At 53.2% G+C, this 23,468-nt stretch overlaps 1 protein-coding gene across 1 annotated transcript in view; it reads right to left on the bottom strand.

The window, feature by feature from the left end:
* Positions 1-23,468, bottom strand: part of LOC143151455 (protein Fe65 homolog) — a 157,436-nt gene that overhangs the window by 125,829 nt on the left and 8,139 nt on the right. The window contains exons 2-3 of the mRNA XM_076320567.1: positions 18,062-18,113; positions 4,030-4,385 (exon numbers count right to left, since the gene is read on the bottom strand). Of these exons, the coding sequence (XP_076176682.1) occupies positions 4,030-4,324 (295 nt within the window). The 5' untranslated portion in view covers positions 4,325-4,385; positions 18,062-18,113. The remainder of the gene's footprint in view (positions 1-4,029; positions 4,386-18,061; positions 18,114-23,468) is intronic.

The following is a 23,468-nucleotide window of genomic DNA, read 5'->3' as shown; positions in this document are numbered from 1 at the left end:
AGATTCTCGGTAACGCCGATTATTATCTCCGGTCTCGCCCCGAAGCCACTTCTTTCGAGCAACGTTTATCCACCGGAAGGAAATTCGATCGCGCTTCGGTCTTCTTCGACTTTTCTTCTACGCAGGAATCGACTCTTACTTCATCGATTTCGAAATATTGAATCCAGGCGTTTCTCGACGCACGTTCTCGCGCGACTTCGTCGAATCGTCGCGCTTCGAAGAGGAATGGGTCGTTCGAAGAGGACGACGACGAGTGGGACGTACAACGGTACGGAACTCGGTCAGTCGTATTTTGTTTCCGCGACTGAACGGTAAACGAACGACTCCCGATCGCGAATACGAGCTACGCGTTTCCATCGATACCGGTGATATCGTCGTCAGCGACAAACGCGAGGTATTTGCTTGGAAATTCGAGCTAAATCGAATATCTTGCTTTCCGAAGGGACGAATTACCTCTCGGGGGGTAATGGAAACGCGACAAACGATCGACCCTCGAGCTCGCGCTTCCGATTTGTCGACAGAGAGTCGAGTAGCGGCGATCTTCTCTCGAGCCGTTCCAACGAGCCGTATCGTTCGCGCTCTCTTGTTCTCGTTCGGCAATTTCGTCCCGGCGAACGTAATATCGCGAGAGGACTTCGAACGAGAATTACTTTCGGCCCGAGGGGAGGGAGAGTATCGCAGGGACGGGTTTCTCGCCATTTGCGCGCGAGAGTACGGCTCGAGGGGAGGCCGAGCTACGACCGATAAAAGTACCTAGCCGGTCCGACACCCCGAGTTCGATTCAATTTCGCCAACTTTTGGTCGCGACGCGCCAAGTGCTGTCATCGAACTCGCGTCCACTTTGCACCGAGAGAACGAACGACTCGGACCGCGAAAATCCACTTTACGGGCTCGACGCCTCGGTAACCGACCTTACGAACAAGACGAACGGGAATAATATTTCAATTAGGGACGACGAACAACCAACACCGCGGCCGCGTTCGATCGTTCGCCGTAACGGTGTCCTCGTGAATTATGCTACCTCGAGACCCGTCCAAGTCCCGCGAACCGCGGAAACCAGTTCGAAATTTCAAACGACCTTCTCCCGGTTCAATTAACCGAGCTTGCGTCTCGTTTGTCGATTACTCGGGAACAGCGAATCACGGCCCGTACGGGGAAATTAACTTTTGTCGCGAGGGGTGCGAGCTGTACGCGAGAAACGACTTTCTCGTCTTCTCTCGATTTTACGGTATTACCGTTTAAATACACGCGCCTCTTCGCTCGGTCGGAGAATCAATCGGTTCGAGAATCCTCGGTGGAGAATCGTTCGAGTCAAATTCTTCTCGAAGACGCTTCCGTTTTCAGCGACGATTATCTCGCGTACGTACCAAGTCCTTCGATAAGTTCTATCGCTGTTTCCATTATAAAAAGAATGAACTTGTCGCTTGAACTTTGAACAACTGTGAATACACGAACGAGTCGACGGATCTAAGTGAAACATTACACACGTCCTTTGGAAAAAATAAAACAATGCAGCAATTCCATTTCGTATCGAACGACGAAACTTATCGTGCAACCTATTATTTCGCGATGTAAGAATCGCTCCCGAGACACCTGTGCATCCGCGACGCTCCTCGCGATTAAAACGCAGCTGCAATCGTTCCGCTCGACGATAATCTTCCACGCCCGAAACCACGGAAGGAACCGTCGATTTTGTCGGACGATACGACGAAATTGTGGAATCGTCCTTTCTGTAATTGTTGGAATGAATGCAACAATGATTCTAAGAGTGCCAGGTGTTGATAGCAAATGGTCAATGAACAGTTTTAAGGACTGTCTTCGTATTGGAGCGGAAGGGTCGTCCGCTACGCGGTCAACAGTTTGGCTATTCTTCTTTTAGGTTTTTTCTGTTCAGTTCCAAGTGGAGAGTCACGAAGACCACACGACACTGTCGTCGTTAATGTCAAGGCATATCACTGTATACTTGTTTCTTAGGACATTGTATTTTCATGTGTACAAAAACTGTACTACTGGATACGCGAGATCCCTGTATCTTACAATAAACTATATATTATAATCTGAACTTTACAACAATTCCCATCGCTGAAAAAATTGCCGCAATCGGCCGACCGTTAGAAAGATGACTCGACGATAAGAGTAAATTGTTCTCGGATTAAAAGTGCAGGGGTAAATCGATGTCCGGCGATTTCTAAAGGATCTCAATTTTTCTTCTCCAGCCGCGAAACAGGATCGAGAGATTTATCGCGATCTGGAAATTCGAAACGGAAGAGGAACCGAGGCAGAACGAGCTGGCGACACGAGTAACCGGAAGGAGAGCGACTCGTCTCGGAAAAGCTTAACGCGGTTTGCCGGGAACGGTCACGCGTAGTCACGCGAACGCGATTTCCGCGAACGCGATCGAAAACGTTCGGTTTAGAGGCGTACTTGTTGCTCCGGTGAGAAAAGCCAGATTGCAGGCGCGAACGATATCTGCGCGGAGCGTACGGCCCGGCGCGAGCGACGAGTGTTTGTAACCGAACGAACGAGATTCGAGCTCGTAGAGAGGAGTGCGTATCGGTTGCGGGCGTGGAGCGACCGAGCGCGAATGAATTTCAAAAATGCACGCGGATTTTTAACGCGTTATTGCGTTCGATCGTGCCCTCGAGGTCTCGTTCCTGGTAGAATCGCGTTCAACTTTCACGGGGAAAATCTCGATCGTTCGAAGGATTGATCGATCCGAGTCGTCGAGATGGAGAACGAAGGGGACGATATTGTTCGACGAGAAATAAAAGCTTGCGGAAGGTTTCGAACTCGCGTTTACGAATTTCGAGTAGAAAGTCGAGAGATATCGCTATCGCGAAAAAATCAACGCATCGCGAAGCCGGAGCTGGAGATTGCCGCGCGTTCGGCTCGGTTTATCCGCGCGCGCGTACGTTTACGCGTCGAGCGTTCTGTCCGAAGATGTACGAGAAACTCCGTTAGAACTGGTCGGTAACTGTTTCGCGTCGAAGGAAGGTCTTGGCGTAGTTCGTGGGTTCTGGAAGACGGATCGGAGGAATTAAAAGTCGCGCGTCGACGACAAACGTAACGAAGCGGAAGCGCCGGCAAGAATCACGGTCCGACCGACGTGGAAGCTTCCACGTTGATACGGGACACCGTTAAATTCCCGTCGTCGGACGGAAAAGAGTGAACGCGGCGGCACGTTCGCGTAACGACCGGTTGGGGTCTAAATCTTGATAAACAGCCGCTAAGATCGTTAACGTTCGTCCATTATTTAGCCGAGAGGTTCGCGCGAGTCCGCGAAGCACCGGAGGAAAGGAACGAATTAGAGGGGAGACGCCCGAAACGTAGAAAGAGTTTGGACGCCGGCCAGACTACGCTCGAGAGGGATGAAACGGTGAACGGTCGATCGTCGGAGTGGAGATCGTTCGGAGCGTACGTCGAGAGGATCGCGTACGTTTCGTCGCGAGGAAAACGAACGTCTCGAGACTCTTTCGTACGGTGTTCGTAAATTCGTCCGTAAGAACGAGAGAAACGTTCTCTTTCGTCTCGACGAGGAACGAACGCGAGGTTCCGTGTCGAGGAATCGAGAACGATCGAATATTAGGTATTTCCGAGCCGCGTCGATTCGTATCGGCCGTTGAGGCGAACGTTCGGTTTCGAAACACGACCGTTTGTACGCGGTATGTGGAGCGGGTCGGTCGGGACGCGGTCGTCCAGCAGAAATCCAATATACGTACTATTAATAGCGAGAACGCGACTCGAGCTCGTTAAAAGTATCGCGCGGAGGGAACGAGGAACGCCCGCGAACCAGTCGATTCGATGGAACGGAAGCAGTCGCCGCGTGTCGATGTTCGAAGCGTGGATCGAAACGCGACGGAAGACGAGCGAGAAGCTTCCCTTGACCCGAAACTGTTAATTACTCGGAGATTCTGTAAAAATCTCGGCGTCGAGTTTCGAGCGGATGCGATCGCGAGGTCTTCCGCCGGGAACAAAGAGAATGGAAGCGGCGTGTATGCGCGCGGGTGCGGGCGCGGGCGCGTTACTCACCGAGAAAGACGCTCTCGTCGATGTCGTCGGCGTGCAGGTCGAGGTCAAGGTCGTGGACCGCGCCGTTGCTGGGAGCCCGATGGCTCCTCTTCGCGAGGTCCATCAGCTCGGTTCGTAGCTCCGGGTGGCCCGTGGCCAGAAATTCGGCCAACAGGGTCAGGTAAGACGAGTTGAGAGAACTGGGACTGGTGGCGCGTAGACAGCCGGGCAACCAGAATCCTAAGAGACCGTAGGGAACCACCGGTACCGCACCGGTACTGACGAACCCACCGTTCAGGAGTTCGCCGCACAACATAGGTGCAGCGATGACCTCAGTAGCTCCCTCGTGACCTTGGCAACGCCTCGGTGTCGGCTACCTGCATCAACAGATCCAAGGGACGCGGGATTAATCGAAGCCGCCGGGATTACTCGGCTCGCCGGAATCGAATCGGGACGAGGGCGATGATCGTTTTAAATCGTCGCGGATCTCCTCTCGTTTCCTCTCCGCGACGCCCTCTCGGCCTTCGGAGACGCGGTCCGCGTTACTCGGTTGCGGATATGCGCGCGTAACGGACACGTTACGGGGTACGGGCCGAACCGTTTTCTCCGAACTCGATCGTTATCGACCCGTACTCGTTGCCGCGTAACCCTGAGCGGAACGACGATTCGTTCGTCGACGCTCGAGGCGAACGTTCCCGATCGGCCGATGTCACCGCGCGACTCGCCAAGGACGATCCGTGGCGTTTCTTCGCGCGAACCTTTGCCCATCTCGAATCGAAACCGACGCGAATCCGATTACGAGCAACGCCCGGGACCGAGCGTTCGCCGCGGACACGGTTTTCGAGCAGACGCGAGACAAAGAGCTCCGAAAGCGAAATATTCCGTAGCCGAGGAGCCGTGGAATCGGCCGGTAGCGCGGCGCGCGACGCAAGGTCGTTACTCTTTCGGAATCCGGGCCGCGAAACCGAATAATACGCCGCAACGAAAGCCCGGCGTGCGCCGCGCACCCGCTCGCCCTCGAGAACAAAACTTCGAGAACATCTGCATGACAAAAGAGTCCGCGTAAACGCCGGACACGAAGAGCCCGGAACAATACGATTCGCGACTCACACGTTTCTGCACAATTATCGCGATACGCGCAGCAAATTAATGGCACGCTTACGCGTACCATCGCCAGTGCGTGCGTGCGTGCGTGCGTGTGTGCACGTCACGCGTACACGCGCCCCGATGAAATACGAACCGGCTTTCGAACGGCATAATTCGTAGGCGGTGCTGCTGGTACTGCTGGTGCCGGTGCTGCGAGATCGCGACACCGAAATACCCGCGCACTCGAGATCCCTGGATCTCCCGGCTCGTAAAAATCGATACGCACCGCTCGTCGATTTTACTCGCGGGATAACGCCGATCCGTGGGAAATATTTCGCACCAGGCGGCACGTGTTCCGATCGTAAAGTTTCCTCGAAGAAGCACGCGAAATTGAAGCCAGCCGTCATCCTTCCGTGTACACCCGGCCCGGTCGGTATCGACCGTGGTAGGAAGAACTCGTGGACATCACGGGACGGATATCACGGCAACGGTGAAACGTTCGCGTTCACGGATACCCTCGTCGCGCGAACGCCTCGAAGACGAGGCGAGACTCGTATCGGCTCGAGGTGCCGGTTAACGCGACGGTGGACCCCGGCGTAAATGGAGCGCGACGAGAGAGAAAACCAGAAGCGATCGCCAATGGAAGCGGGGACATTCCCATGGAGCCGACCACTCCGGATCGAGCGACGTCACGCACCGCGATTCGCGTGGGTGTGGATACGCGCCGGATGATCTCACGTTCCCCGACGTGTGTGCACCGAGAATTCCCTCCAACAACCTACAACCGCGCGCGAGTTCGATCCGTGCCTTCGATCGTAAACGAAATCTCTCTCTTTCTTTCTTTCTTTCTCTCTCGGTTCGTCGTGGGAAATACGAAATTGCGCGTAGCAGAGTTCCGTCGAGCCGACCTCGGTCAAAATTGAAACACGAAGTGTTCCCATAAATCCTGGCCGGGTGAGTTCGGAGATGAATTCGCCACGGAAGAACGATGGGAAGACTCGCGGCAAATATTTGGCCTATCCGGCGTTAGCTGCCAGCTACGACGACTATCTCCGTGCGAGCAATCGGTGCGCGTATTTACCGAGAGAGAACTATTAGAACGGATGGAAATGATTCGTCGAAGCGTTGCGAAAGCGTTTACGCGCATACGATAAGATCGCGCGAGGTATCCCTGCGCTGGGTGCGAACGAGCGAGAGGAAAAACATCGAAACTGGGACGAGTGTTTACGTAATCTCGCGTTCTTGTTTTCGCGCACGGGATTCGAATCGGAGCCGCGCTCGTTGATCCGGCGATCGGTCCTCCTCCTCGAACCAAACTTCGGGAAATCGATCGCAGACGTTTCTTTCGCGAACGGTAACGGATCGTACCAGAGAAATACCCATGGAAACGATCACCCGTTAATTCGATCGTCTATGCACGGACTACCCGCGACATACATATTTCATGGCTATTCGGATTACACCGCGAGAAATCGCTGCGGAGCTCGAGTTCCAGAAATTCCTGATCGGAATTTCGGGCGCGTGCAGCGCGCATTGGCGTAACGCCGCAACGGTGTACAACGATCGTCGTTTTCGTCGCGCGAACCTTGACTCGCGCGTTTCGATCTCCATCTTCGACGTAAAAAAGAAGATTCAATTCCGTCCTCCCGGTCGTTAAAAAATTCCGTTTCCGTCGAAACGCGCGGTTCGACCCTTTAACCGAGTATCCGAGGATCCCGCCCTCTCGGAAGTTACAGGGAGCGGAACAAACGCGTAACGCAATTTGCTCGGTACAAGACCGGAATACGCGGTCGGTGTTCCAGCTACGAGGGCAATTTCTAGGTCGTCTTTCGTTAACGCTGCATCGGCCGCTTACGATTATTCGGTTTGGAAATTCGGAGGAACGTTCGTTAGGAGAGTGGTGCCAGCTGGAATCGACGAAACGATTCGATTTTCGGTGAAGCGCGGTTGTGTCTTCTCTACGCCGTTGCGAGACGCCGAGACCACCGTCCGGAGGGACGTCGTCGTCGTTTCGTCGCGTACTATTTTCGCGTAAGAGCGTGCACGGTACACGCGCGAACGGAATACTCCATCGGCGTCGATCTTGGATACGTCGGTCCGCGAAATCGCCGCGAAACCGAGCAAAAATTCACGCGGCCCTTCGTCGCATCGCGAACTTGCTCGAATCGTTCTCGTTAGTTGCACCGTCGCGATGTAAAATTTAATACGACGAATTCGAGTCTCGCGAATATAAAAGCTCCCGCGTGGGCTTCGTTAATATCGAATAATACTCCGATTCTGGTCCGTTAACGAGTTTCGAATCGATCAGTGCGAAAGCGCGCGGTTCGCGCAAATATTAACAATACCTTTTCCCCGCAGTCGATGCAACGCGCAATATTTACACGAGCGCGAACGACGGGCGAAACGTTACGATGCCGCGAGCCCGCGTCGGAATAAACGATTTCGTTGTCTCGTCGAATGGAATAACGATACGCGTATAGCTACCTAGGTACCCGCCGTTTCGCGAACGAGCTTCTTTTCGCCGAAAAGTTTCACGGTTCGAGGAAATGGCGCAGCGTGTGTGGTTGCGCGGCGGCGAGGCAATCGCGGCGCGCGATCGAGGCGTGCAAAATTGATAAGCGCGCAACGCGGTTAAGCCGAATCGATAGCAGTGTTAAAACTTACGCAGTCGAAATTACGGTGTTTCGGGCAACGGGTTCCTTTTTCACCTGATTGCACGCGATACGGGCAGCGTTCATGATCGTCGAATTACATCGTTACCGGTACGAATGAATCATGACCGACTACGAATACTGCGATACCGGTACTGAGAAGTTTGCAGATAACACCGGGGAGCAGGAGGGGTCGAAGGAAGCCATCGACCAGGAGCGGCAGACGAACGGGCGCCGTGACCACCCCGCCCCGACCCCACCCCGCCCCGCGCCATCCTCCTTTTATTCAACGGCTTATCCAAAACTGGAACAACCCCTTGCTCGAGCCGCGAGCACGAAACGTACGAGTGCCGGCCACGAGATATTCCTTCCAGGTTGCTCGGTCATTCATAAAACAACCTTAAACGCCGCTTTTAACCGCTAAATACAGGGTGATTTACGACGGTGTCTGGCGCCTTCCACCGGAAGACTTCACGGTTCGTTCAGTAACGAGAAACGGTCCGCGGATGGAAATTTACCAACGCGTCGTTACGCCCCAATCCGTTCACCGAATTCTCCCGCTCCTCTTCGCGATGCGCAATTTTTTTCAATCTCGTCGCAGTTTCGATAAAACACCGCGATAGTATCGCGCCGTTTCATTTTTCCGTAATTTTCCACGGAAAATTCGCGCGTACGATAACAACGATCGGGCTGCGCGAAAGCTCGACGGAAAGCTACCGATGTAAAATCTTGTCTCGATGCAAATACGCGGCGCGCGTTCCCGGATGAAATATTATTCGTTTCGCCGGGATTGAATTTCAATGATTATTCCGCGGGACGAATTAACGAAACAAAGGCGAGCGCGGAACACGCGAACGAATTTCCGATTTCGCCCGGGCAGCCACCGGGAAGGATTACAAATTTTCAAACTCACCGGCGTCGTTCGCAGCCACGAGTTTCTCCTGTCCCACCTCCGTTCGATTCCCGAGGGCCGTTGAACTCTTGGTGCATTCGTAAAGTAGCTGAAGTTCGCGCAGGTCGATAGATATATAAACGAGTCGTAAGTTTCTCGGTGCAGGACTCCGTGAGCACTCTCGCGAGCACGTACACACGAATCATGGAGGATCGTTTCAGCCCTCGTGTCTGGGTAAACATCGTCGACGCGTCGTTACCGGCTCCAATCTCGGCTCTACCCGCGAAAATCCGACGAGACTCGATATCACCTGCCGGGAAATCGTGACGTCGTCGAACCGCCGCGTCGCGCCGCGTCGAGCTTACACGCACACGCGGCCACGCGCGTACACGATCGACTACCCGGTTCCCGATATCGCGACTCGTTCGAGCAATCCTGGTAACCTTCGACGCGTATCTACCCCGTACGAACGAGGATAGACTCCGTTCGATGACCCGTTTCGCGGGAGGCCCGCGTGATTCGTGTCGCGACGAAACATCGATCGACGAAATTTCGAGGAACGCGAAATTAACCGCGAGACCCTCGGGTAACGCTCGACCGTACCTGCGAGAGTAAAATTTCTCTCGTCGCGAGCGTCGATTACAATTACCGTGCAACGTCGCGGGACGACTCGCGACGAACGGAGAACGGAAACTCCTCCGCTGATGAGAAACCTGAACGAATTTTTTCTTTTTTTTTTCTTTTATCCGAACGCGCGACGCGCCCAACGGCAGCCAGTCGACTCGATAAGAGGCGAACGTCGTTTGCTCCCCCTAACTCGAAGCTGGAACGAAATCTTCTAAATCGAAGACGAGTTCCCTCCCGACAAGAATCTCGTCATTAAGATTTTTGATTTGAATGCAAATAGGCTGCTAGTTCCCCGTATCTCCGTTCTCTCCGCCCTTCGGGATATTTCGCGCCGTAAATGGAAATAGAGCTTATTTTCCGGAGCGGGACCGAGAACTCGGCAAGGAGAGGAGACGCGAGGCGACGCGGACGTTCGGCGTCGAGTCGAGTCGTTTCGCGCGACAACTTTCGCAATCAGTTTCGCGTCGGGGCAATTACCGCGACACTTTCGTTCCGCGAGAAATGATTTTTTCTTCGCGGGTAGAGAGCTCGTATCTTTCCCGCGGATAGACGGATCGTTTGTTACGCGTTCCGAGACAGCGACTCCCTGGGGGTGTACGCGCGCACGCCGAAAAGTTTCGAGTAGGCTTCGAACTTTCCAACGGATCGAAATTTTTCTCGCGAGTACGCAAACGTTTCCCCGAAAATATTATCCCGATAAATTATTTCGACGTTCGCCCGAGCGCGAAACGAGACGAAAAGTAGAACCGTACTTGGAAAGAGAGCCGAAAACCGAACGAATCGTATTTTACGTTGCTCGGCGATTTCTATTTACTCGGACGGTAAGGGAAGAAATACGCGCTCTGGTATCGGTTGGACGATATTAAGGAGCGTTTCGAGGCGAAGAAGGGTGTCACGGGCTCGAAGCGTTGTCGGACTGGACGTTGTCTCGGAGGATTTGAAAAATCTTCGGGGTCAAGGGACGACGCGCGGCTAAGCTAAAATGGATTTTGCCACGGTCAGGTAAGGCAAGACGTATAATTTACTGGTTTCTGCTTGTTACGCCGACCGCACGACGCCCTGTCGCCGCGGCGTAGCTCGTAAAGACGACAAACTCGACGTAATTTTATCCCGTCTAGGTAGGTGCGCCTATATACACACGCGCCCTTCGTCCTTCGGCCAAATGAGATTTTACCTCGCGGCGGATACGCGCGTTGCCCCGTGCGGCACGCGCTAACAAACAACGTCCCGATGAAAATGAAACGGTTTACGCGAGGCAACGTTTTTCCTTCCGGTTTCTACGCGCGTTGAGCTCCGTTCCCGTAATCCAACCTTACGTCCCTTCTCGTCGCGGACGAAATTTCCCGCTAGACGAGACACCGAAGACGAACGTCGAAACGGCTTCGAAATGGCGCAAACTCGAACCTACGATCGCACCTAGGCGACGATTCGCAATTACGGTTCGCGTTTCCTTCGAGTTGCACCGACCGTCGACGATTCGACGCGAGCCGGCACCGTTTCGCGCCCGCCGGCGTCGCTCCGTGCCCCCGGGAAACAATATCCGACAGCGATACGAAATTAATATAAACAATAACGGTAGCGCGGACGTACGCGACGGTATCGCGTTTCGATCGACGACTAACAACGCCAGATTACACGGGAATGGGTTTTGATACCGCGATAGCTTGGCAATAGGATTTGCGAGTGAGTCGAGGTTATCCCTTTGGAAGGAGAATTTACACGAGGATTTACGCAGTTTGCTAGAGGCGGGCCGAACGGAGAGAGAAGGGAGCTCTACCGACCCTCTCTACCCGTACCTTGTAAATTCGAATATATTTGACGCGTGATTCGGTAACGCGAAAATTTCCGCCGCGTGTCGCGTCCCGAGGATCCAACGACCGAACCGAGATACGTTCTCCGTAGGTTACGACTCGCTCGCGGATCGCGAAGGTATTCCTTCACGCGGGGAACGACGCGCGTTATAGCTGTATAATTACGTTCGTTAAATTCTCCGCGCCTTCTGGACGAGCAAACTGTTCGCTATTTTAATTAAAAAGTTTCCGTTCGGGCCGACCGACTCCCCCTCGGTTCCACCGGTCGGGAATCGTGGAGCGCATTTGGAGCGCGAATTCAAAACTCGAGCGATGAGGTAAACCGGCAGGTAAACCCGGCTAGTGGACAGGGCAGCGGGTTGATTGATCGCGTGTCAGGTTCCAGCCAACCTGGCGCCGGCACAGAGTCTCTCAACCTGGCGCCACGCAGGTACAACCTCGAGGCGAAACGATCCGTCCTCGGTCTCCCGCTCGCACGACATTCGCGCGTAAATTTACCGACCGGTGCTTTCCGCGAACCATCTACGAAAAAAACGAGAAACAACCGATCGATCCGACCGCGACTTTACGTCGTTGCGTCAACGAGGCCTTGAACTCGACGAATGACTTACCAACGGGGAGGGTTTTTACCGGTGACGCGGACCCTTCGGGAACTTTGCGACCGCGGTCGCGTCTACGACGAATCGAACGATTCGGGGAAACTCGCTCGCGCGAAGAGAGTTACGATCGGTGACTCATCGAGCGAACCAACGCTCCAAAGTGAATCGAGATTCCTTGCATCGTTTTTGTCCGATCGTCGCTACAATTTGCGGAGTAAATTATCCAACGACACTGTTCGCGCGATGTCACGTACGCGGTTTAAACCGCGAGCTTTCCACGAGCAAAAGGGCGGAGGGTGGAAATCGCGGCCCTTTGCCGTCTCCATCCGCGTTTCTGTCAGTCACTTATTCGTTCGTTCTCGTTCTCCACCGACCCACCCCCGCGCCAACGGACCTTTTATTTGATCGACGACCGACGTTATCGCTGGTAATATTGGAGAGAGAGAGAGAGAGAAAGAGGGAGAGAGAACTTCCGAGCGATCTGGCTCGCTCCATCAAACATTCATGCTGTCGGTCGCGAGCTCGTGTTGCCGCTCCGTGAAAATGCACCCGATAAAATGCACCCGAGAACTCGGGCCCCGCGCGGCACTCTTTTGTGCACCGATATAACGTCGCCCGTCACCGTTAATATTCCCGAGGTTAACTTCCGCTTCCGCGCAGCTACCTTTCGAAAATTGCTCCGCTCTTTCGAGCCCCCGATAATCGTTCCGCGTCGTAGACGTTCTCCTTTTTCCTTTTATTTTTTTTCCTTTCCTTCTTTTTGTCCCTCGTTGTTCCGCGATTCGCAGCTACGTCGAAAACGGAGTCGGTCCCGTTCGTCTCGAGTATCGAGTTAACCCCGATCGATTTCCAAGGGGACGAAACTTGTTGCGGGAACGAGTCTCTTCGAGGAAACCCCGACCTCGGGTGGTAATTTTAAAAACCGTGAACGATGAACGACGGGGACGGTAGAACGAGAGAGAGAGAGAGAGGGAGTGGAAGCGAACAGGGTGGACAGGAAGAGAGACTTTGAATGCAAAGAGAGGAGAGTGAACTCTAGACCACTTCGTCACACTCGAGGGAAGACAGAGAGGGCACGGCAGCTTGTTCTAGTTTACGGTTCTCGGAACGAACGTAGAGAAAACTCAGGTACCGTGCATCCCACGTGGCTAAGAGGCCGACCCGAAATTTTCCCAGAACTCCGACGGATTTCGCCCCGAAATAACTACCAAAGGCTGCGCTCGCGAACCGTGCCCTCGCTCCGGACGCGACCGACCGAGTTTTTACCTTTCGGACGTCCGGTGTTCCAATTTTTTTCTCTTTCCGCTCGCGTCGATCGCGAAACGCAACCGCTTCGGACGAGAGGAGTCGTTTCGATCGACGAACGGACCCGTCCGCGACGAGAAATCGAACAAACGTCGAGGTAGATCGAAAACCAACGAACGAGTTTCTCGTTCGACGAGTACCGCGTTCTCGACGAGCGCTCGTCTTCCTTCGATTCGAATGTTTCGACCACCGACGACGAATCGATAACGACGCGAAAGGTAATTCAACGACGTAATTGCGGTTCCATCGTTTCCTACGGGAAGGGCTCGAAAGAAGTTCGTAATGGAAAAAGATGGCTCCCGGTAAAAAGTCGTTTCGCGGCAAGTCGGATGCAATTTACGCGCGGTTGAAAACGACTCCTACGTGGAAATCGAACCGGCCACCGAACCCGTGGGAACAGGTTTCGATCGAGTGGCCCGTGCTCGCTAGAATTACTCGCCGTGTTTGCGAAACGTAAACGCTAATTTAAATTAGCGTTCGCGTTATTATCGATAAGCTCGATTCGTTAACATTGCGCGCTCTATTTAACCGACGGACGGGGAACGAAATAACGTCCGGTTGAAAAATATTTACGCAACGTGTTTCGCGATTCGTTGATTCCAGGTCGCTCGTTTGTGCGCGCGGAACGTAATTCGTATCTCGGAGACTCGGTTCTGTTCGAAGATTCCGTCCGGTTCGTGAAACTGGCCGAGAAATACGTTCCAATGTGTGTTCTCGGTTAACGGAAAAAATACATAATTTCGTCGGAGGAATTACGATTCCAAAGTTCGTGGCTCGAGATCGCGATCGAGCGACGCGGTGGATCGAATATCGACCCTTCGCGCGTAACGCTCGGCGATGATTCGCGTCAACTGCCACGCGTTCGTCCTCGGAATCATCGTGGAATCGCGAGCACGTCGTCGACGCGTATCGGAAGACGTCTAGGTCTGCGGAGGCACGTCGTCTCGGGAATGCAAATGCAGCCGACGCGAATAGTAACGTGTAGATTAATCCCCGGTTGGTCGAAAACTCTCCCGCAACTAACCTCGTTTCTCCCGAACGTGTACCCGAATTAAATTCTATTCGTTTGATTACGTTCTTTCGTCTTCGGTGGCCAACGCGACAACGATGCCTCGTCGACGGCGTCTCTCTCGCTCCGAAAGAAAAACCGAAGAGGAAACTCGCGCTGGTAAATTTCTTCTTCTTCCCGATCTCGTAAAATCGACGATAACTCTGTTCCTTTCCGCAATGTTAGAATTACGGTGGATAGAAGTAGATTAGAAAATCGCGAAACGACGTTCGAAGGACACGAGGAAGCGGAAAATGGGAGATCGACAGAGGGACGAACTCGACCCGAAATTCTTGGCGTATTTTTTCACGTCGATCGCCGAAATTGAAATTACTCGTCGCGGGAGCGGAAAAGTGCCGCTCGACTCGTCGCGTCTCCTCGCTCGGTAGCTCGCAGCGGCGAAAAATCGAATAGGCGAATACGTCGAGACAATAACGAAAACGATTCGTCTCGATGATACCGGTCCCGGAGTATCGGTGTTATTTTATCGCAGAGCCGGTTCAACGGGAATAATACTGCCATGAATCATTGAAATTCCGCGCGGTCGACCCGTTCTTCGCAGCGAGCGAGCGTCGTCGATTCGAAAGCACGCGCGCGCCTCCGCGTCGAGGTTTTATTTTCTGCACGGCGAGGCGACGTTTCGGAGCTCGTTCGCCGCGCGAATTTAAAAACCATCCGTTCGCGCTCATTATCTTCCGTTGGAATTGGCGTTCATCGTGTACGGTACGAGCCCCGACGCGTCGTAAATTATTAACAATCCATCGCGCGATTTAACCTCAACGGCGCGACGCGGCGTCGCGCGTTAATTTATCGTAGCGGTGATTCGATCGTAGACGTAGACGCTACTTTGTCATCGTTACTTCCGCGCGGCGTAAAAAATTCACAATTAATCCCGAACGAAAGGTTCGAGCGGGCGACGGGGGGCCCATCGGTGAAATCTGCAACGTTGAAACGGTGTTTCGTCGGCTCGATTTATCGCCCGAAGAATTCGTGACAAGGTTTCCCTGGTTCGGGAAGCCATTATTCACCGACGGAATCGGTGCATCTGCGGTGAACATCGTGTAATTCCTCAGGAACGAGGCGGATTCTCGCGAGCGTCAGGTGGTTCCCAAACCGCACCTGATCGATAGAAACGAGGCTTAATGACAGGGCCGCCATCGATGGCCGTCCAATATCCGTCTTACACGAGCCCGGGCACACGTGGCCCATGGTAATCGACGCCGTTCGTCATCCTCGACGAAATCCGGTTCCCTTTTCTCGCGCGAATAAACCGACATCCGCGGTTCCGGATCCCGCATTCTTTCCACGTACCTACCTACGTACGTGAAATATTCGCGACGCGTCGCCAAAGTTCACCGCGCCGCCAAAGTTTTCCGCGAAACTAGATTCGTTCGATGCTCGAGAGTTACGACCGCGCTCCTCTTTCTTCGATATTTTCCACGGGCAACGCAACACCTCGAAACTGCAAAAGGCGGCGACAAACGGCCGCGATCGCGAACACACGCCGCTCGATCCTCGAGACGAATTTTCGAACCGAGAAGGAAGCTCCGGACAGTTCCACGCGGGGACACCGAGACGGGGTTAAATATTTATGAAAAGAAATCACGATTTAGATTAAGATCCGAAAGGGAACGACCTTCGACGAGAAGTAATTTTACGTCGACGGAACGAGCGAAAAGGAACTCGCTTCTATCCTGGCGAGTCGTTACCGCTAAAGTGGGCTACTTCGGATATTCCTCGCACGTTTTTAAAGTGTCCCGCGTCAAAGAGTTCGCCGAGACTCCTCCGAGGAAGCAGCACGAATCGTCGTCCACTCCCCAGAGAGGATTTTCCTGAATTCGTTTCAACTGGATTTCCTATCCACCGGTCGGTTCTATACTTCGGCATAACGCGCGCGCGCGCGCGCGTACAAGCGTACAAGTGTACACAACCGAGACGCCCGAGTGTCGCGTAGCCGGCACGAACGAAATGTATCTTCGTGGAACAATATTTTCGTTTCCCTCTCGCGCGATCTCTGCTCGGATTGTTTGCCGGAATAAGCTTCGAAAGAGAAAACGTACACCGTGTATTATTACCCTCGAATCGGGTTTCATTCGGCCAGATTCGAGCGGAGCTGGAAACTCGTTCCCTCGCAAATCCGTCGCCGGATGTTTCTAAGGTTTCGAGCCGAAGACTCCTATGGAACTTCTTCGCGATAAACGCGAGAACAGGAGTCCTCCGTTCTACCGAGTATTCGTGGTCTCGAAGCGAGATTCGCGTTACTTTTTCCAGGGATTCGAACGCGATCGAGCGCGGTTTAGACGAGCACGAAGACACCGAGATCGCGGTCGCGACGAGGAAAAGGGCATAACGGTTTCGATCGACGCGTACCACTGCGCGAAACACCGATCGAAGTCGCCTCCGAGAGTGAGACGACGATTTCCGCTACGGGGGAATCGATCGTGCTCGGTTCTCCGTAGGATAAATAAATCGTGTTTAACCTTCGGAGCGTTTCGTCGTCTTTCCGTCGAGTTACGAAGAATTTAAAGAGAACGGACGGATTCATCGCCGATACAAGGAGCAACGATTACAACGAGGTCCCTTGGTACTCTTTGCTCGCGACCGAGTACGATCGTGCTCCTTTCCGACGTCGATTCAATTTCGGAGCGATCGTGAGAAATTTTTACGATCGGATAAACGAACAGATTCGACGGAGTACGGTGCAGGTGGAAGAGAGACGGCGGGAGGTAACGAGGGAAGGAGGGCGAGAATGGGAAGGGTTGGTGATCGATTGCGTCGGTACATGCACAATAACAGGGGGATGGAGTCATGTATCCGGGCTAAACAGCCCATTTGCCCCGCACAATGGAAGCGACGTTGCTGTGGGCTCGACTTAATTACCTAGAGGCTGCCTTTGGCAGAAACCAGAGAGGCAAAGAGAGGCGAGAGGATGCCTTATCCGAAGCATCCTACACCTAAGCTCCATTTAACCGATTCCCAAGAATGCAAAATTCACCGACAGATCGATACCCCTCAATGGTAAATTAATTTGCGCGTTAACGGAACTCGTGTTTCCTAACTATCGGTGAAACGGACCAACGAGCCGATCGAATGCAACGAGAGACTCCTTGACTAACGACGCGAATGCAGTTACCGATCGATCGAATTTAACCGAAACGCGCTATCGCGCGCTCTCTCGAACCTCTTCGAACCTCCATACTCTCGCGTATTGCGCTTTGTTCCGCGATTCGGCGACCGTTCGACTCTCCGCCATCTTATAGAGACTCCGACGGATTCTTTCGATGCATCTTGGAACGAAATCGAAGTAGCCGCTTGCCGCGATTCCAAAATTTACGCCGCGTCTACGTACGATGGTGATCGAAGTTGCAACGTCATTGAGAGGTTCGGTTGATTCTCTCCCGGGTATACGTGCACACTCGCTGTGGGTAGCTTCGCAATTCACTCCCGATGCACACATCGCGCGCGATCGATGATTCAAAAATTCAAATAGCTCCGCTCGACCTCTTCCGCGTAGTCTTAAACGCTCGTCGTTTCCGCCTAACTCTACCAACGGAGACGAACAAACTCGATTACAGACCGCCAATGAAAACATCGTACGGTGATTTATACGCGACGTTTGTTCGATCGAGCGGATTTTTATCCGTTGAACGTGGAACACGATTGTAACCGGACCGCTCCCGAGTCAACGAACAACCTACGAGAACGTATTTATCTGTAATTCGTTACCAGGAATTTTCATCCGGATAAGAATTTCGCTCATCTCCGGGCAAGATATTGCCATAAAGTAAATTGCTCGCCAAGTTGGAGCATTCTCGAGGACGCACTTCCCTTGCTTATCTACCGTATGCAACGCCCGGTGAATTCCGAAACGGAGCGGTAAGAGTTTCCCGACAAACAAAACGGTTTTCCGATAGTTCCGTTGGTGCGAAAACGAACAGAATTAGCGGAGTCTAGTCATTAGTTTCGGAGCAGCCCCGGTACGTATGTATCGTTGCTGAAGAAGGATAAATTACGAATCTGCGTTCGGTACTTACCGAAGTTCTCATAAAGTTCACCGTTTCCAGAAGGCCAGTGCACGAAACGAAACTGCAACAGAAAACGCAGTTTCGCTTACCGCGTTACTGTCCCCGCGCCATCTTATTCTACGTTTTCGGTCAACCGACGGAGTCGCGTTCCCGCAAATACTCTCCGATGAGAAAACTGACCAACGGACAAGATTTCGTCGATTTTTTGACACGGGTCGACGAGGAATTTTCTCGTCGAAAATCGAACTCGGTTCGACGTTTATTCGAAACGTTTCTTTACATTTTTCACGTTCGACGAATGCGCATCGGAAAAAAGGTAAAAAGAGCGCGCGAGCGGTAAAGTTACATCGGATTCGCGACAGTATCCACCGGCGAACCGAAACACTTTTATTTCCATCGACTATCGTTGTTACGCAAGAGAGGAAAATAGAGAAACGAAAAAAGAAACGAGGGAAACACACACGGTATTTACGCGCGTGTGCGTCGAGCGCAAGTCTGTCTTCCGCGTCTCGGAACGTAGCGACTCGAACAGGTTCCCTGAGTGGTTTCTCGTGTTCACCATCGCCGTGTACGCATAACTGCGCTAAAAGTGCGCGTGTGCGTGCACACATTCTATATTTTGTATGTATATCTCGTCGTCTGGCAGGTCGGGTACGCGTAGACGCGACAAACTTGCGGAAGAACGACCTGCTCGGAAACCGTTCCGATAAAAACGCAACGCGACGCAACGCGGCGTGCGCGTGCAGCGTATGTACGCGCGAACGCGTGCGCCGGTAATTAAACGCTCGTGTAGAAAATCGGTATCCGTCGAGAGCCAATTGCTCTTGCGTCGCGCGTTTTCGAATCGTTGTTCGCGAGCACCTGAGAGAGATCGCGCGCGTTCGAGCGTTTCCACGCGCGACACGCTCGTTGAAACTCGCTCGAATCTCTGTTTCGAATTGTTACCCGCCGCGATTTCCGTCGCGGATCGTGCGCGTTGTATTTTCAGCTTGTATACACCTTCGACCTTCGATTCCTCCGTCTACCGTGACCAGGATCGGTTCGAAGGTCCATCGGTAACGATCTCGGAAATCTTTCGGTCGAGGTACCGCTCTCCGGAGACCGAGGTCGATTCGAGCGAGGCCAGTTTTCGCGCAAATAGACCCGGGAGCTTAATGCGTGACCGAGCAGGTCGGACAAAAATTCCTTTGAAACGCCTTGTACGCGTAACGGAGTTCGCCGAATCACCGAGGTGTTAACAACTCGATTATCTTCGAACTATTAAATCCTCTCTCTGGTAGGCGCTGCTCTATCCGTTGACGAGTGCGTTTAAATCCCGAGTAAATAAACAGCGAGCACAGGTCAGTGACTCTTGCTCGTAAGCTTCGTTGATCCATCGAACCGAAACGAATCCGGTGCTTAACGATTCCAAAAGCGAGCGAGCGAGCGAGCGAGCGACGATTGGATTTCCAGCCGTCTAATTCACCGAGCGGTCTCCGCGGTGAATTACGCGCGAGGAACTCGTATTCGATGCCTCGCCCCGATCCGAAGCGCGACGCGTTCCTCTCGCGATAGAGGCGGTTTCGTTCGAAGCTCCCCGAGCTTGTGTCGACGATCCGTCCTCGTAGCTCGATCGGTTCCAGGCTCCCTCGGCCTCGCGGAGAAAGAAGAAAGCGGGCCGGTGCGATTGGCACACACGTGTGCACGGCAAGCGGAAATGTGTAGCGTAGGTGGTTCCATGGGGCGAGGACCAGCCACGACTTGCCACGATAGAGAGAAGGGCGCACGGGGGTAAGGGTGGTTCCCGTCGTAGTGCATCTTTCTCTGATTTCCCGCGGGAGAAGTCGCCTCGGCAGCTTTCTCCTCTCCGTATCGAGGAGCGCCGCCCGTAGGACCCAAGGACGGAGCAAGAGGAGGCGGAATACCACCGTGCCACACCGCAACGTGTGTCCTCGCGTAGCATGATTTATTTTATCGCTTTTCGAGAACCTAGCATAATTCCACCCCCTTCGTGTCTGCAGCCAGTTATTTACCCCTCGCCCCCGTCAGCATCGAACGACCAACGGTAGCGGATCGAGGAGGGATCCGTAGGGATCAACAGGTACAGGACTCCCGGTATCCCTGGACCGAGTCAAGACACCGGAACCCCGCTATTCGCGACCACCACCCCCCGCGAAACACCCGACCCCGTTCCGGTTTCGCGTAAAAATACCGCGCGCAATATCGAGGACGGTAAATTTTATCGCTGCGACGAAATTGCGCGGCCGTTCGCGAAAATAACGAAACTTTTGTAAAAAATATTAGCCAAAGAAACGAAACGACACGCGCGGAGGCGGGAAGTGGCGCAACGCGTCGAGGGGGTTGACGGTGACCGAGGAAACGGGGGGCGGGGGGTCGGTGGGGCCAGGGCACGAGCCAGGGCGGCAAGTTGGAGCTTCGTTTAATTAAAACGAACACTGGTACAACGACGATGCAGTAAATTGAAAATTACGGAGTGAACTAATCCTCTTAAATGGAATATTACTAGGAGAACGGCGACCGAGAGGACGCAACGCGACCCGACCCGACCCGACCCGACGCGACGCGACGCGACGAATTCGATTGTTTTTGACTAAAGCTACGGCAATAAATTAATCCTCTTTAATGGACGTTCGGAACTCGCCGGTATTGACGTTTAAATCCCATCAGGCGCATCCTCTTCTCCGACCTCGAACCTCTACCCTCCCCCTCCCCCCGCAAACTCACCCGCTACCCCTCACCGATTTGCTTTCGTTCTGTATTAACGGATCGCCGATAGATCCAATAGCTTAAATTGATTGGAAATCGGTACACGATGGAAACCACGGGCTAACGAAGAGTAACTAGAAAGCGGGGGAAAAATTAAATACTTCGTCGTAGCATCCGAGCACGATCCACGAGTCGCGAGGTAGTATTTTCTTACGGTTCGTCGTTTCGCGCGCCGGTTGAATCGGTACCGAAATCGAAGCGATGGCCTGTTTCTCGTAGATTGTGAAAATAATTCTCGAGATAATCGGTATCGATCGCATAATTTCGTTATCGATCGAGGGGGACGGTGTTTCGATATTTTTTGCGCGTGACCCTGAAATGTTATCCCTTTCCAGCTTTCGTTCTCGGTTCGGCGTTGCGTTTCTCCGTTTGGTCGTGTTCGACGTTATTAGCATCACGGTTGAAAGGATACCCGGAAGAACGTCAACCTCGAGCGTAATATACTTGCTCGGAGCCTTTTCCGAATGCACGTCGCCGAGGGTTGCGGGTGGGAGAGGGCAGAGAAGGAGGTGGAGGAGGAAGAGGAGGGGTGGCGGTAACAGAACGGAGAAAGGGGATACCGGCAGGGTCGTAGCAGGAAATTTCACGGAGTGGCGCAATAACGTTTCTTATGCCACGTTTCCGGAGTGGCGTGCTGTTGGGGGGCGGGCAGCTTGCAAATACTCACCGCGCGCGCGAAGAAGAATGAGAGTGCAATAGAGAGGGTGAAAATAGCGGAGAAAAGGGAGGAGATGCAGTCACTCTCTGGCATGCAATTAGGAGCTGCTAGGCATCGCCCTGGAAAGGATCCCTCTCTTTCGGTGTTCCCGCTAGGATCCTCTTTCCGTTTCCACGTCCCACCGCCCTTCCAGACCCTGTCTCCCGTTCTCCGACCTCCTTTATCTTTCTCCTTCTAACGTTCGTTCGATTATACGCGTACACAGATTTCCTCCCTCGCGCGTTTTCCTATAATCCGCGTCGCCGCCTAGCGACGCACACGCCGCGGATAACGACTCGGGAAAATATCGGCTCGAAAATTGAACGATCTTCGGCCGACGGATATCGAGAAACCGTGATTCCAAATACGACAGACCGGGGGATATTAAAGACGAATCGCGTTTACCCGGTAACGGAGTTCTTCCCGAACGCGAGACGATCGCGACGGTTCAATTTCGTTGCTTTCGATCGATCGCGGGACGACGCTGATTTTCGAAAATTCCATCTCTGCGTGTAACGCGATTTGTAACGAAAATTTTTGAGATCGGACCGCCGCGAGTGAAACGGGTATCCAACGAACGAGAATGGCCGGGAGAGCGGAGTGTGGAAAAAAAAAATAACAGAGAAAGGTTTGAAACATTGCTGCCGCGCACGGGCGAAGGGGGTGAAGCAGATAGTGCCATTCAGTGCTACCGACGAATGATTCCCGCGGGAACGGGAGGGTAAACACTAACGCCAATCCTGTTTTTTCCCCCGTTCTCCTCTCTCTTCCCTCTCTCTGTCCATCTTTCTCTCCCCCGTGCCGTCCGCCTATCCGTTTCTCGTTTTTTATTCGCTTTTCTGGTTCTGGCAGCCTCCCACCACGCGACGACGCGTAATAACGATAATAAATCGTCTCTGAGTGATTTAGAGGTTCATTTAGCCGGCGAAAGTTTCGCGAGAGCGCGGGAGAACGGTGGCAGATTATAGAGAATAAGTCATTTCCGTTCTTGTCAATCCGTGAATTAGCGACACCCGACATCCGCGGCGTGACGATTCCCTCGCAAATTGCTCGGCTCTTCGTTCGCCGGAATTTCACTGTCTGCTCGGAACGTTGAAAAATTGCTACCCGCCCGTAGGATCGGGCCGCTAGGAAAACTGTGTTTTTCGGGTCTCTGGTTCCCCCAACCCCCCACCCTCCCCTCCTTGTGTGTCCCTATCTCGCTCTACGGGCTCCCTCTCGTTCGTTTCGGTCAAGTAGCTTTCAATGGAAAGTGAACCGGTTTCGTTCATTTCGTACGGTTTGTACGCGAAACAATGACCACACGATGGAACTCGCGGCGCGACAAAAGAGCCAACAAATACCGTCGGTTAATAAAGTATCGATCACTCGACCGACTGTCGAAGCGCGAGTAAAACGAATCTTCCGCGCTGTAACGAACCAAAATAGACACTGGCCGAGCACCGATAAAATCCCGCTCGGTAGCGGGAAACCGGCGACGAAAGTAGCTCGTTGATACAAGACACGGGGGTTCTATTACCGGAAATTAACGAAAGCCGTGCACGTACGGTCCTGGTACGTGTAGCGAGCGAACAGAAGCTACTTTCGTAGTTACTGTTTCTCGTTTTACCCCGTAGGTCGTTCGATTCGAGCAAACGCGAAAACAATGGCTTTAATCTCGGCCAGTCGCGATGCACGACTCGCTGGTATTTCCTAGCCGATAAAGCCCCACCGTCCGCCCGTCGACCAGTATCGAGAAAGACCTCGTGAACGGAGAGTCACCGTCCACGCGCCGCCGAGAACTAAATTACGGAGCCTCGCGATTATCATCTACCCTAAATAATTCCGTTTAATCACGGTGGCTCAGCGTGTGCTTTTAAATTGAATTCGGGACCGCTCGCGGTTATATACGTCCTCCTGGACAACCCCCTTGGCGTTGGTAGGGCGAAGCCCGCGCGTCGACAATTACGAAAA

Source organism: Ptiloglossa arizonensis, chromosome 9 (assembly GCF_051014685.1).
Source record: "Ptiloglossa arizonensis isolate GNS036 chromosome 9, iyPtiAriz1_principal, whole genome shotgun sequence".
Lineage (NCBI taxonomy): Eukaryota > Metazoa > Arthropoda > Insecta > Hymenoptera > Colletidae > Ptiloglossa > Ptiloglossa arizonensis.
The sequence above is the reverse complement of the archived record's forward strand: the minus strand, read 5'-3'. Positions and strand labels throughout refer to the sequence as shown.